At 41.4% G+C, this 16,309-nt stretch overlaps 1 protein-coding gene across 1 annotated transcript; it reads left to right on the top strand.

Annotated features, from left to right (window-relative positions):
* The first annotated feature begins 331 nt into the window (after positions 1-331).
* Positions 332-14,956, top strand: LOC307255876 (phosphatidylinositol 4,5-bisphosphate 3-kinase catalytic subunit alpha isoform). The gene is made up of 21 exons (XM_080034688.1): positions 332-616; positions 1,507-1,921; positions 3,747-3,956; positions 4,083-4,333; positions 4,688-4,933; positions 5,179-5,264; positions 5,404-5,509; positions 5,933-6,085; positions 6,560-6,694; positions 7,246-7,382; positions 7,482-7,563; positions 7,843-8,007; positions 8,182-8,285; positions 8,526-8,697; positions 9,689-9,795; positions 10,103-10,224; positions 10,936-11,014; positions 11,224-11,394; positions 11,583-11,700; positions 11,795-11,946; positions 12,453-14,956. The coding sequence occupies exons 2-21, from the start codon at positions 1,570-1,572 to the stop codon at positions 12,721-12,723; spliced, it is 3,219 nt and encodes a 1,072-aa protein (XP_079890814.1). The 5' UTR covers positions 332-616; positions 1,507-1,569; the 3' UTR covers positions 12,724-14,956.
* The last annotated feature ends 1,353 nt before the right edge of the window (positions 14,957-16,309 follow it).

Genomic DNA, 16,309 nt, shown 5'->3' with positions numbered 1-16,309 from the left:
ATTAATGAGTCATACTTTTCTTCACTCTTAAGTTTTCTCTCGGGGCTCCATCCACGCACATGCTGCTGAAAGAATCTGCTGTGGGCTCTGCTCATAGAAAATAAAACCACTTTGGCACTGTTGTTATCGTGTGTTCTTTGGAAGGCATGTTATGTCCTATCCAATAAAACAGTAAACAAGCGGCTTTTCCCTGAATTCTCAAACTTTATCTGATGACAAACTGCTCCCAGGCAGCAGCAACTCTGTGTGGGAGGGCGGTCCACGATGATGAGACAGCTGTGCTAGCAGCCCTCGAGCAGGCTAGCTGTGTGTGGAGCTAGTGTGCTACCAACCTGTGCCGTTTATTTTCGGGGCAGCACGATGAAGAACATCATGAAGTATTATAGACTTATTTCAATACAGCGTATTGACAACATCGCCTGGAGCTAGGGGCGTCTTTTCTTCACTATAGCGGGTCTGTGACGACCCCGCAGTGTCATTGTTTGGATGGACTTACGCTAGAGCTAGCAGCCGCTGCTTGAGACTTCCCGAACAGGCACGAATGGGACTCACTCCGCTAGCCGCTGCTAATGACTAGCTTCGCGGCTACCCGGTCGGCGTTAGCTATCTGACTCAGGTAGCTTTGTGTTTGTTTTTTCCTGTTTTGTTGTATGTTCGCTTTGACTGTTAATCACAAAAGCCACACAGCTACTCACACGAAACATGTTCTGGTCGCATCCCTTTAATGTAGTACAGTCAGACTAAGGTATCAGTCGAGGTTTTCATGTTGTAAATGACATTGATGAACCTGGCTACCATGGTTAGCTAGCGAGCTAAGAAACAACACCTAACGTTAACCCAACAAGCAGCTACACAACACAACTAGTCGAGGTGACTGTCAAGCCCAGGCTAAAAGCTAAACGTTAGCAGTGTTGGCTACACATGACTAATGTGTTAGTAATACTCGGTATCTAATAGGCTAAGTTTGTTGACATGGTTTTGGAAGTCCTTTCATTCGACACCACTTGATATGCATCGGGACACTGCTGCCCTCTTTCAGTTTGCATGACTTATTTTTACACCGCAAATATAAGAGTTTTTCCTTGTTAGATTCTAAGTATCTGATGCCGAGATATTGTATCGCTAGTTACATTGTCAACTTAAGAGTAAATCAACATCTGTAATTACTGCGTGCTTAATTGTTAAAGTTAGAAAGCTAGTTAGTCTTAAATGTGTTGTTACCACTCGTCCGTCAAACTGAACTCACTTTACATTATGATTATGTGCAATATGGTGATCTCCAAAACACTGAAGCCATATACAGTGTTCCTGTATGTATTACACAGTTATGTAAATATAAATTATTCATGTGAATTGAATCCCCAAGGAGTGAGTATTAAGCATTTTTATAAACTGTCACTAAGCAAGGACATTTGCTTACTTAACCCACATATACCACAAGCGTTTTTTACAATTGCGCACAGGTCAGCGGTTCTTTATATAATCCTGTTTCCTCCTTTCACACAGTTGGTTGACACACTCATCTGATAATTACCAGGCTCTGAAAAGAGCGGCTTTTCTGGCACGACCATGCCTCCCAGGCCCTCCTCAGGAGAACTATGGGGGATGCACTTGATGCCCCCCAGCATCCTAGTGGACTGCCTTCTGCCAAACGGAATGATTCTCACGTTGGAGTGCCTCCGGGAGGCCACGCTGATCACAGTCAAGCATGAGCTCTTCAAAGAGGCCAGGAAGTACCCGCTGTACAATCTGCTGCAGGAGGAGAGCTCCTACATCTTTGTCAGTGTCACCCAGGACGCAGAGCGCGAGGAGTTCTACGACGAGACCAGGAGGCTGTGTGATCTCAGGCTCTTCCAGGCGTTCCTCAAAGTTATCGAGCCAGTAGGCAACAGAGAAGAAAAGATTCTCAACAGAGAGATAGGTATGGTTCTTGAAATACTATGCAGTTACAACAAACAACCATGGTTGGCCCCAGCAATGTTTTCTATACATACAGTCAAGTGCGAAAGTTTGTGAACCCCTTGAGCCTTTTGGAATTTTATTTATTTTAACCATTATTAATTCATTTTTATCAATACCAGTATTTTTTATATGAAATAACAGATGTTTGTTTATCAATTCAACATTTTTATTTTCCAGAAATCAATTGTTAAAACAGATAAAACAAATTATTTGACGAATGTTGTATGTGCAAAAGTTTGTGAACCCTGAGCTGCATTGCTTAAATCGAGCAAGGTAAACACAATCAGGTTGGCCAAATTGGTTGATGAAATAGACCAATGTAATGAGAGATCTTTAGGAAAGAAATTGGGTGGCACTAGATAAAACAGAGATAAAACCAGGTCAGTTTAGGCTCACCAAAGTGAACCCATACAGGTCAGACATGCTAAAAGGGAAACAAATCTCAGAGGATCTCAGGAATAGAGTTTTGATGTTACACATTTGTCTGGGGACAGTTATAAATTCATAAAAAAAAATTTGAGCTCAATCGGTCCACCGTGAGGCAAATCATCTACAAATGGAGAGCTTTAAGAGTGACTTAACATCTGCCTAGAAGTGGACTTCCTTCAAAAATATCCTCAAGCGCCACAAGAAAAGTGATTTTTCAGGTAAAAGCCAACCCAAACATTACACCTGGAGATTTGCAGACAATTTGAAACCACCATTATTCACTTGGGAGAAGGTTCTCTAGGTGGTAGGCAGAATTGCGTTTTTGCCCAAACATGGCGGTTTTGGTTATGACCAAACAGTTCAATTTTTGACTAATCTGTCCACAGAATAAGACTTCAGGTATCTCCAGGTGCTCTCTGGCAAAGTTGTGACAAGCAGTTTTGTTCTTTTTTGAGAGCAGAGGCTTCTTCAGCAACCATCCCATGAAAGCCATGTTGACTGAGTTTTCTTCTTATTGTGGAACCATGCACATCTGTCCCAGATGCTGCAAGAGAGGTCTGCAAATCACCAGATGTAATGTTTGGGTTGGCTTTTAACTGAAAAATCACTTATCTTGTGGCGCTTGTGGATATTTTTGAAGGAAGTCCACTTCTAGGCAGATGTTCAGTCACTCTTAAAGCTCTTCATTTGTAGATGATTTGCCTCACGGTGGACCGATGGAGCTCAAACTTTTTTTTAAATAATTTATAGCTGTCCCCAGACAAATGTGCAGCATCACAACTCTATTCCTGAGATCCTCTGAGATTGTTTCCCCTTTTAGCATGTCTGACCTGTATGGGTTCACTTTGGTGAGCCTAAACTGACCTGGTTTTATCTCTGTTGTATCTAGTGCCGCCCAATTTCTTCCCTAAAGATCTCTCACTACATTGGTCCATTTCATGACTCAATTTGGCCCATCTGATTGTGTTTACCTGCTCCATTTAAGCAATGCAGCTCAGGGTTCACAAACTTTTGCACATACAACATTCGTCAAATAATTTGTTTTATCTGTTTTAACAATTGATTTCTGGAAAAGAAAAATGTTGAATTGATAAACAAACATCTGTTATTTCATATAAAAAATACTGGTATTGATAAAAATGAATTAATGATGGTTACAATAAATAAAATTCCAAAATGTTCAAGGGGTTCACAAACTTTCGCACTTGACTGTATATATATTGTGTCATGTGTTGCAGTGCTTTATAATGCCAAGACTCACGTTTCAGGTTATTCAAATACAAAATAGAACATAACAAGATATTGTTTAAGCACATGACACAATTATTACTAAGCTCCTACTTTTTTCCTTTTAGGTTTTGCTATTGGAATGCCTATATGTGAGTTCGATTTGGTGAAAGACCCAGAAGTGCAGGACTTCAGAAGGAACATTTTAAATGTTTGCAAAGAGGCTGTGGACCTCAGAGACAGTAATGGAGCCATCAGTAGAGCTTTGTATGTATATCCCCCCAATGTAGAATCCTGTGCAGAACTCCCCAAGCACATCTATAACAAGTTAGATAAAGGTAAGACCTCTTTTTTTTTACATTAGTTCAGTTTCAAAAAACTAAACACAAATATTTCATGCAAAAGCTCTAAAAAAACGATGCTATAATTCTTCAATTTCATCTCTCGTTTTTTTCTTTTCTCAGGGCAAATCATTGTGGTCATATGGGTTATTGTGTCACCCAGCAATGACAAGCAGAAGTACACCCTGAAGATCAACCACGACTATGTGCCGGAGCAGGTGATAGCCGAAGCCATCCGTAAGAAGACGCGTAGCATGCTGCTCTCTCAGGAGCAGTTGAAGATGTGTGTGCAGGAGTATCAGGGAAAATACATCCTCAAAGTCTGCGGCTGTGACGAGTACTTACTGGAGAAATACCCTCTGAGTCAGTACAAGGTAATCTAATTTCATCCCAGGCTGGCTGCATCTGAAGTTATTGTTTTTAGAGGGCCACAGATCCACTTCACATCAAATTACCATCCGCCACAAATGGGTTTGGCATTTATGGCATGAAATGAAATTTACCAGTTAATATGCTGCCTTTTTAAAATGCACTGATTCAATACATCACTGTCCATAAGAATAGAGGACTGAATGTTTCAGTTATTGCTGCTGTGATTTGTAAAATCCAAACATGCGCATGTTGATAAAACGGAGAAATATTCTTTTGCTTCAAAATGTCAAATGGTATGAATAGCTTTCAAAATGTCACTGTCATTTTTCTTCAAAATGTCACTTTGTCTTCGACAGTACGTGCGCAGCTGTATCATGCTGGGACGGATGCCCAACCTGATGCTAATGGCCAAAGACAGCCTGTATTCCCAGCTCCCCATAGACAACTTCACCATGCCGTCCTATGCGAGGCGAATATCCACGGCTACGCCCTACATGAACGGGGAGACAGCCACCAAGTCTCTCTGGACTATCAACGGAACGCTGAGGATCAGGATACTGTGCGCTACTTACGTCAACGTCAACATCAGAGACATTGACAAGGTACATTACACTGGTGCGGTGCTGTGACGACTTCACTGTGTTCTTTTTCTTTCTTCTGTCTGCTTTGTTCTGGTTTGACTAAAATATATTCTGACTGCAAGCTTTCATCTCCAGTACCTTTTGGATGTTATTAAAGGATGGTTCACGGTGTCTCTCACTTCATGCAGCCAGAAATGCAGTAAAAGATTGTCTTTATCACTCGATGGTTAGTATAAAAACCTGTTGTTCTTCCGTGGCTACTCTAGATCTACGTCAGGACTGGGATATACCACGGTGGTGAGCAGTTGTGTGACAATGTCAACACCCAGCGCGTGCCCTGCTCCAACCCCAGGTAGTAACCGTTCAATGGCCTTTAACAAAGTGTTTGATTTAGATTTTGCAGGTAGTAACCGTTGAAGAGTAGCACTCTGTGACCTGACTCACTAACGTGACTGTTTACGTCAATGGTTCTATTCCCTGTTTGACTCCAGGTGGAACGAGTGGCTGAACTATGACATGTACATTCCAGACATCCCCCGTGCTGCCCGACTCTGCCTCTCCATCTGCTCTGTGAAGGGAAGGAAGGGAGCTAAAGAGGTTAGCAGTGAATGCTACATCAAAGCTATAATGCTTACGATTTCAGCCTTGATGCTTTGTGTGTTTAAATCCTTCGGCAAACACCTCTAGTCAGAAACATATCAAAGGGACAACCGTTGCATCTACTTACAGTGCAGCTGAACAAAGATGCATTGTTTAAATAAGGAAGTCAAACAGTAAATATAATAACTTGTATTTTATGTTATGTCAAATTCATATTCAAATGTGCTCAAATTCATATTCAAAACTGTAGTTGTTGATTTATTACTACAGTCAAAGCAGTAAACAAAGGTCGGTTAGTGTAGGCATGGGAAATAAATGACTTCCCTTTGTTCTGCACGGCACCTGTCTGTTCCATAGCTCCGGGGTGTTGTCTCGCTAATCATTTTCCTATGTATCATCTTACTGGTATTTTCCTTGTAGGAGCACTGTCCTCTTGCCTGGGGCAACATCAACCTGTTTGACTACACCCACACACTAGTAGCAGGGAAGATGGCACTCAACCTATGGCCTGTCCCACATGGCTTGGAAGACCTGCTCAATGCCATCGGAGTCACAGGCTCTAACCCCAACAAGGTGAACAACAACATAATGCTCACTGTTTGTCAATGCAATGTTTTTTTTTTTACTGAAAAAGGAAGTATGCTTAAATACAAGACAATACAGAGCTGAATTTTCTTTTTTAAGTGAACCGGTTGTCGAAGCAGATTTCTTGTATTAAATAGCAAAGATAATATAGAAACACTAAGAAGATAAAATAACGTGGCAAAGAACATCATCTTTTTCCAAAAATGTTAAGCTTTTCAAATAGATATTATGCTTATGTGTGCGAGTGACCTCTAAGCCCTTATGACCCGGTTTAAATGGAGCTGGTGACATGCTGTAGACGTTTCAGAGCTGGATTAAAGCCGCCATGACTTAATCAACCAAGCCTTTCATCCGACTGAAAAAATGACTCATTGTCACAGACACCTTTCTTTTATTACAGTAAACAAACACCTTGAATGACCTTTCCTCTTCCTCTTCCTCCTTCATCTTCTATGCACCCAGGAAACCCCTTGTCTGGAGCTGGAGTTTGACCATTTCAGTTGCCCTGTCAAGTACCCAGAAATGACCGTCATTGAGGAACATGCAACCTGGAATATATCCAGAGAGCTGGGCTTCAATTACTGCCACACCGGTTTGGTAAGATAACAAGCAAATGTTTTATTTATTTACTTCATTTTGCTAGGGGTTTTGTTTCATATTCATTATGAGTAGGGCTGGGAATCGTTCAAAATATTTCGATATTGTTACAGATACTGAATACCCTGACTTCTAAACCAGTTATTGAACAATGCTTTTTTTTCGATTGCATTTAAGCATTATGAAATCCTTTTTGAACAAGATGACATTACACATAAATGGTAATTTTTTTTTAATAAATAAAACTTTAAATAAGCTAAAATGGAACTACTGTATCTGCCTTCAAATTAGCACAAAGTCCCATCTCCTGAGCCTCTGCAGTTCCAACAAAATATACGGGAAAAAACAAAACAAAATGGAAACAATACAATGAATCAATAGTTTTCAACAAGTATTGACCCTCGAAACCCAGCCCTAATCATGAGAGCTCATTTCCATTCAGAGCAGCTGCCACGTGTGAACAGAAACCTAATACCAGCTTTATGTGGAAGAACTCCCCATAGACCCTGCTGTAAGTTGTTGGCTTTATTTTATTACTCCATTTGTCATAGAGTAACAGACTGGCGCGTGACAACGCCCTGACCGACATCGACAATGAGGCGCTTCGTGAGCAGCTTCGTCAGGTGTGCAACAGAGACCCGCTGTCTGAAATCACTGAGCAGGAGAAAGACTTTGTATGGAGACACAGGTAATGTGCAAACAGGTTCAAAATGATGAAATGTTATATTAAAGTCCTAATAGTCATAACAAATACTGTATATTGTTCTCTCCCCTCAAACTATTTTAGACAAGACTGTGTCAGTATTCCAGAGATCCTACCCAAGATGCTCCTTGCTGTGAAATGGAACTCCCGAGATGAGATAGCCCAGGTAAGCTCAGGTTTCTACTGCTGACACACCTTTTCATTTTGAAGGACTTCCCGTGAGAAAACAGGAATGTGCATAGCTTAGCTTAATCGTTATACTAATGCTAACCAAGATGATTTTTTTTAACAGATAATGCACACGCTAACGCATTGTCTCATCCATTGTAGGATTGTTAAAAATGGCTCAAAATAAATAAATTAGTAAATACATATCTGTGCTCAGTGTATGATTTTCATTTTTCATTCCATTTAATGAATTTTTTTAATTATTATTTTTTTCTAGATGTATTGCCTGCTGAAGGACTGGCCGACTATCAAGCCAGAACAAGCCATGGAGTTGCTTGACTGTAACTTCCCAGATCCTTCGATCAGAGAGTTTGCTGTAAAGTGCCTTGAGAAATACCTAACTGATGACAAACTCTCACAGTACCTCATTCAACTGGTTCAGGTGCGTTTCATCCTTCACCTGGCTCTAAATATAATTTAAGCAATAAACTGTGTGAGCAGCTTTTCATCGTGGCATGCTATTCCGATAAGAAACAAATACAGTAGATGTTCAAGTTTTTATACTGTATTATACGTTTTTTTTCTTTTTTCTAACGATTTCTGTGCCTGTGTCCAGGTTCTAAAGTATGAGCAGTACCTTGACAACCCACTTGCGCGCTTCCTGCTGAAAAAGGCGTTAACCAATCAGAGGATAGGACATTTCTTCTTCTGGCATTTAAAGTGAGTTCATTGAGCAAGGTCTTTTTTTTTTTCTTCAGAAATTTGATGCTGTTTGGATGTGACTAGAAAAGGTCAAACTATTGTGTGTGCCACCTAAACTGTTCTGTCCCCAAAGCATGTTTAATTCAAGACAGTTCTGTCAAAACAGCTCCCATGTTTCGGAGATACTGTGTGTATGTGTATTTTACCAGAATCATTTCCCCTTAGGACGTACACAATCTCTGTGTGTTTCTTTTGCAGGTCCGAGATGCACAACAAGACGGTGAGCCAGCGCTTTGGCCTGCTGCTGGAGTCGTACTGCCGGGCGTGTGGCATGTATCTGAAGCACCTGAGCAGACAGGTGGAGGCCATGGAGAAGCTCATCAATCTCACCGACCTTCTCAAACAGGAGAAAAAGGATGAGGCGCAGAAGGTAATCCGACAGTTGACAGCTGTTGATAGCAATCTGCCCGGATGGTAGCGTTTAATCTTGACAACATCTGTGCCAATCTGCTTCATAGAGATGCCACGATACAGTTAGAGTGACAGTTTGGACAGTTTCTTTTCTTTAGTCTGCTTTTAGCTATATATATATATATACTGTATATATTTCAGCAGGGCTAGATGTGAAGAGACATTTCTAAGAGACTACTGAGATATTCCTTACAATAACAGCCATAGATTGATGAAGACCATTCTTCAATAACAGCTGGTACTTTAAATGAATGTCGGTACCAAACAAAGGCAATATTTCCACAACATTATTAATCAGTATCAGAATCGTTGCTCTAAGATTTCAAATGAATGCAGATGAAGAGTGCAGGGGGTTTTCCTTACTACAGTCGGATGAATTATTATACAAGGTCAACTTGAAAAAAAAGACCATCACAGGGTCGCCCGTGGTGTAGTGGTTAGGAGCGCCCGCTCATAGAGGCTCAGTCCTCAGAAGCAGCAGACCAAAGGTTAGAATCCGGTCCGTGGTCGTTCTCTGCATGTCATTCCACTCTCTGCCCCATTTCATCTCTGTCTCTCCATACTGTCTAATGATTTAAAAAAAGCATTAACAGAAAGAAAAAAGACCATCACTTATAATTGTGCTCAAATAAATGTCTTCACTCTAAAATCTACAAACTAATTTAAAAAGGCCACTACAACGTCTAAACGTGTGACATGGTAAACAGTCTTATTTGTAGTTATCCCAGTACTATATATTTATGTACTGCGTGATCTGGCTCCTAAGAAACGTAAAATGATTAACAGTAATTGCCCACTATTCTTGATGAAATTACCAGTGATCAGCCACACGGAACAAAAATGGCTGCATTTATTATCTCACTGTGAATGTAAATAGAGTTACTGAGGGAAGCAGACTGTGCCGTGCCTAGTGTTTTATCAACTGATAAAACATGTCTCTCCGCTTCAAGGTTCAAATGAAGTTCCTGGTGGAGCAGATGAGACGGCCTGATTACATGGACGCCCTGCAGAGCTTCACCTCCCCTCTGAATCCAGCACATCAGCTGGGAAACCTCCGGTACTGCAGCACTCCCCTTATCTAACCCTCTCCTCTGAAATGACTGGGCTTTTTGCCTTTCCCTCTTCAAGGCTTAAATCAATATTTTATGTTAAGACATGTCAGTGTTTAGCACAATATGTCCCTGGAAGTCACTAAAGGGACGTATTGTACTACACGCACTGCTCTCGGTTGAGATGAAACACTGCATGTATTATTTTGAGTGAGGGCAAGTTGGCACAGGCACTTTTAGCTTAGAACTTGGTGTCTTTTTCCTAGAAATGTAGTTTTTCTTCCATCTTTAAACTTATCTCCGTCTCTGTTCCAGCCTGGAGGAATGCAGGATGATGTCATCAGCAAAGCGACCGCTGTGGCTGAACTGGGAAAACCCAGATATGATGTCAGAGCTGCTCTTTCAGAACAACGAAATCATTTTCAAAAATGGAGACGGTGAGTTTTGTCACTTATATCTCTATAGCTCCATCTTCTGTTTAATTTGTCCATCCTTGCCTCTGTGTATCAGCAGACACACACACATTTTCGTACGTCTATACTTGTGAGGACACTCGTTGACATAATACATTCTTTAGCCCCTTACCCTAAACATCAAAAATAAATGCCTAATCCCAACCCTTAAATCAACCCTATCCTAAACCAAATTCATACCTGAACCTTAAAACCTAGTCTTAACCCTTAAACTGCCCTTTGAACGCCTGTCCCAAAGTGAGAACCGGCCAAAATGTCCTCATTTTCCAAAAGTGTCCTCACTCAGAGGTCTAAAACTCTAATTGGTTCAGACAAAAATAGCTGTACACACACACACACACACACACACACACACACACACACACTTTAAAATACTCTTACTGAGCAATGCATGCATGCAGCGTAATTCATTTTAAGCCTGCGGGACTTATCATGGCACACTGAATTCAAAGAGAACAAGTCACGTCATTTGAATCACACTTTACTGCAGCTACCTGGGCATTTTGCTGTGCCATCTGTGACCAAAGAGACTTTGACAGCTCTGCTCCATAATGCATCGTGGAGTTGATCAAAGAGCAGCCGAGCAGCTAATAATCACCTGACTGTCATCCACCTCCTCTCTCTCTCTCTCTCTCTCTCTCTCTCTCTCCACCCCTCCCCTCCCTCCCTCTGCAGATCTGAGGCAGGACATGCTGACGTTGCAGATCATTAGGATAATGGAGAACATCTGGCAGAACCAAGGCCTTGATCTCAGGTAGGCTCCTCAGCGTCACCATGACAGCAAGGATGCAGGTGCACGCTAACAGGCGCTGGATACTTTCATGTTTTGGCCCCTCCGTACCTGAATGCAGATTAGTGGCAACCCCTGCCAGCCACCTCAAGCTATTTTAATATGAAGCCCCATCACTGCTGTCCTCAGTTTTTTACCGCCTCACCTTATGTGTCGCATCCTTCCTCTCGCAGGATGCTGCCGTACGGTTGTCTGTCCATCGGTGACTGCGTGGGTTTGATCGAGGTGGTGAGGAACTCTCACACCATCATGCAGATCCAGTGCAAAGGCGGCCTGAAGGGGGCACTGCAGTTCAACAGCCACACACTGCACCAGTGGCTCAAGGATAAGAACAAGGGAGAGATGTGAGTGGCATTTATACAGCTTCTCTAGTCTTCTTTAGGGTATAGAGGTGGTGTGGTGTGTGTGATAATATGAATACTATTATGACGTTTACAATGACCTTTTCTACATTTTTAGGTAATAGTTGCACACAATCACTGAATCCACCCTGAAATGAAAAGCCTTTTTTCCATTTGTATGATTTCCCTAGGTATGACCAGGCCATAGATCTGTTCACACGGTCGTGTGCAGGCTACTGTGTAGCCACATTTATCCTGGGCATAGGGGACAGACACAATAGCAACATTATGGTTAAAGATGATGGACAGGTAAACATTACATTTTGAAAATGCTCTCTCTGCTATATATGTTTATTTCTGAAATAATCGTTTAATTTCTAAATAATTTCTTGTGTTTTTGCAGCTGTTCCACATAGACTTTGGCCATTTCCTCGACCACAAGAAGAAGAAGTTTGGGTACAAGAGAGAACGCGTGCCCTTTGTGCTCACGCAGGACTTCCTGATCGTTATTAGCAAAGGAACTCAAGAGTGCACCAAGACAAGGGAGTTTGAAAGGTAACGCCAGCAGTTTGTTTCAAGGGATCGGGTCACTCTTGAGAAATTAAGGCCGACAACGTGAAACAGTAGCTGGATGAGCAGTGCTTATTGCACGGCTATTAACTTATTTTTTTTAATATATATACATATAATTTTTTGGCATTTTATACTTTATTAGACAGTTGTGGAGAGACAGAGAAGAAATTGGTCAGAGAGGGGAATGACATGCAGAGAACTACCACTTGGAAGGTTCACTTGGTTTTATCGATTTAGAAATGCTTCTATTGCTCAAGTACAAAAACTAGTATGCTGCAGTCAGAACATCGTCCATTGCAACTGTAATGAAACATACTCACGTCGTACCAGTTCAGTGTTCAAAAAAAAAAAGCAATTACTACCACCATGAGCTGTTTCTATGGTCGACTGAGCTTTAACTATTCTCTGCATAAAATCAAAAAAAAAAAAATCCTGTACTTCTTTCCTCCACTTTTCTTCCTCGCTTGTGTCTAATTTGAATTCCTTAGGTTCCAGGAGATGTGTTACAAGGCGTACCTGGCCATCCGACAGCACGCCAACCTCTTCATCAACCTCTTCTCCATGATGCTGGGCTCCGGGATGCCCGAGCTGCAGTCCTTTGATGACATCGCGTACATCCGGAAGACCCTGGCCCTGGACAAGACGGAGCAGGAGGCCCTGGACTACTTCATGAAGCAGATGAACGACGCTCACCACGGCGGCTGGACCACCAAGATGGACTGGATCTTCCACACAATCCGCCAGCACGCCATGAACTGAAAGGAAGACATGTGAAGAAGAGAGGAAGAGAGAGAGAGAGAGAGACTGTGGAAACGACAGCACACTCTCAGAACCAAAAGAATGGTGAGAAGAGAGCAAAGTGTTCTCTTCACACTTAAGGCCCTGGTTAGAAGGACTGGTCTGCCAGCGTGTGCTTCTGAAACCCTCAACCTGCCAGTGCAACTATAAAATATAATGCTGCTCAGAAGGGCCTGTTTCAGGGACCTGATGCCTGAAATGCTTCTGTTTTTCCTCCAGATTTTTTTCCTCCATTTTGTCCTCCCTGCACTTACCACCATTAAGGAGGCAGGGTGGAGTTATATCTCATCAGTCTTCTTCATAGGAACTAAAAACAAGTGGAATGGACTTCGACTTGGCCTGTGAACAAACTATTGACAACATTTTTATTTTCTTGTCTTTTTAAAAGAAATCCTTTCAGTCCATCTACCATCAGCATTAAGAAAAGGGACATCATGAAGTTATATACCGTTAGCACAGCTGGCTTTTTTTTCTAATGATGAACTGTCAGCGTTACTACATTATTTTCACTACCTATTTTGAACTTGTAAAGACTGCGGGGAGAGGTCGCTCGCTGCACATGACCAGGGGCAGCCGAGACAAAATGGAATAGACAATTTAGAACCCAGGCTTGTGCGCAGAAATCACGTTTACCCCCTTAAGGTCATAGAAAAAAAAAAACTATCATCAACACCCCATGATGCAGGACTGACAGAGGACATACTGTATGTGTTATTGAACACTTAGCTAGCATTGAACTCTTTTGGAGAAACTGAAATAACAACTTATTTGTAGCCCTTACCGATGACGTGTCCTCATTTTAGAACTCATGTCGCGTCTGATGAACTGACTTTTTGTACAGCGATATATGATATCCATAGACTTGTATGCATTCGGTGCACATATTCCTTTTTTTTTTTAGTCTATTTTCTACTGAGCCAAAGTACTAGATTGTGTAAACCCCACTACTCAGCAGTCTTATCGTTATAAAAAAAAGAGAAGAAAAAGAGTCACTACTATTCCATGTTTCATGTGTACACATAGCACTGATCTCTGCAGTATTTGTTTTTGTTTTGTCTATCAGTATTATTCTGTCAGATGTTGAGGCACAAGTGTCCCTCCTCCTCCTCCTCCTCTTCCTCCTAACGCATTCGGAACACAGATGGACCGGAGGAAACACTTTCCCTGATTGTCAGCTGTATGAGATGTTATGAATCGGTTTTTGTTATTCAGCTGATAAAGGGCGAGACACGCAGGGGAAAAGGATGTGCCGTGTTCCCTTTTTGTGTGTGCTGTGCTGTTACACTATGCAAAGTTGTGGTCCTAATATGTACTGTATACTGCAACAAAAAAAAAGAAAAAAAAAGTTGATGTCAGACGTAGGCGGAAAGAGAGAAGTACATCTCCCCCGACATTCTCACACAGAGGAGGTGCATCAATGGACCTTTGTACAGAGTACATGGAAGAAAAAAAAAAACCCCAAGCTGCACTGTAACAGAAATTGTCTGCTTCTTCCCTACAAAAAGAACTGTGAGAGACACTGCCTTTGGACCCTGCCTTTTTCGCTTCTTCTTCTTCTTCTTACCAGGTTTCTATTCTTAGCTCCAATCTAAGCCATCTGTAAAATGTTTGAGCTGTTAGGGAGTTTTTTTTAGCTCTTCTCCTCTCGTTCTCGATGACACCGTCGCCGGATCATTTTAAGACTCTCTTCTATCTTCTCTCGCGGTTTGCCATATGGTCCCAGATTGTGACATCCAGGTAAAGAGAAAGTATCCGAAGTGAATTTCTTTTGAACCTTCCAAGTGTCTTCTTCCCCTCCTCCTCCTCCTCCTCCTCCTCCTCCTCCTCCTCCTCCCCTATGATTGTCACCCTTATGTGTGGAAGTTAAAAAAAAAAAAGGTCTTTGCAGGTTCGCTCGCTGCACAGACACACATACGTAAGAAGTCAGTTAATGTTCCAGCTTTACCAAATGATACACCATACAGGGCGGTTTCCTGGACACTCGAGTCCCAATCTTTGTTTTCTGTACATGGGTTAGGACTTGCAAAATGCTCAGGAAACCGATCCTACTGAGATGCATGTGCTTCTGTACAGGCTACAGTGCACAGAGCAGTGGGCCGGACCCAAACTTGAGAAAACTAAAGCTCATATACGTTATGGAAGAGCTATCTAAATGATGCTGCTTTCCCTTTGTACTTTATGTTTTTTTTTTCTTCTTCTATTTCTCGCAACTGCATTATGCATGAGGTCCTCCAATATCTACTTATTTTTTTGTTTTTACTTTGACCTGATGATGTTTACTTGAATTTCATGTATAGAAATGACCTTGTTACTTGTGTGAGGTACAACATAGTCACAATGAAGGTAACAGATACTGATAACTGCTACTACATGTGCAAACGCTTTCCTTGAATAACTACAGAGGTAATATATTTTTGTATTTTTAAATGTAAGCAAACAAGTATATATGTAACTGCTAACCAAAAAAAAAAAAAAAAAAAAAGGGAGGGAGGGAGGGAGGGATAATGCACAACGTCGTGCAACCATCCTCAAAAATGAAACCCAGTAGACAGCTTCTAGTTGTTGAAACGATATGAATGACGGAGCAGAGGTGCATTGTAGAATGAAGGACAAGGACTTGATGCTGTTTGTCGGAGCGCAGCCTTCATGTCAAGTGGAGATCTCTTGCCCTAAGGGGAAGTCTGTAAGCACAATAAGGAGGAAGAAGCTACCCTGCATGTTTTAAAAAGAACCAGACTCATGTTAGTTATCTATTCATCTGTATATATATATATATATATCATAAAAAAACCTCTTCAAATACTTGTTTTAGTCATCCTCATATGACCATGTCTGATAAGAAAACTGTATGCATTCATTTATTGTACTGTCAAATAAAAACATTTCTCCCTATCTAAATAAATTCTATTCTTAAGAGGTTTTCATTCATATGTGTTCTTTACAAGGCACTTTGCACAAAGCTTTCCGGATGAACCCGACTGCTAAATATACATTTGAGTTCTTTGAATTAATAGTCTACTAAACTATGAAAAAAAGAAGCAGGAAAATTGAGAAAAAAATGACCATTTAACAAGTCAAAGAGTGATTTTTTAAGTGATGACTGCAGGGGCTCCTTTAAGTGATGTAAAGTATTGCAATCATCAATCAAACTGCCGTCCCTCAGGCACGGAATCAGCCAATCAGCGGTTTTCATACAGTAAATATAGTCAGTGAACGTGGCTAAAGAAAGCAGAGTTTTAAACAGCCCTCTCTGGTTGAAAGTTGTTCAAAAAGGTGCTCTGTTGTATCTCTGAGCACACCCTACAGTGATGTGACAGGGAACTGAAGCACCCAGGGGTACACTCTGAATCGCTGCGGCAAGGTGAAAAGTTAAACTGCTGGCGGTTAGCGGAACAAGACTGTCAGATGGTGTTAAGTTGCTCTGAAAAGATGTCACAACAAGAAGGATGTAGCAGGCTGAGGTTAAAACCATCTGGGTGAGATTTTTGTGTTAAATATTAAAAAGAAAAAAAAAACAGCACAAGGGACACTTTATGTACTTCTTTTT

Source organism: Ammodytes marinus, assembly GCF_949987685.1.
Source record: "Ammodytes marinus genome assembly, chromosome: 9".
Taxonomy (NCBI): domain Eukaryota; kingdom Metazoa; phylum Chordata; class Actinopteri; order Uranoscopiformes; family Ammodytidae; genus Ammodytes; species Ammodytes marinus.
This window is presented reverse-complemented; position numbering and strand designations above follow the sequence as displayed.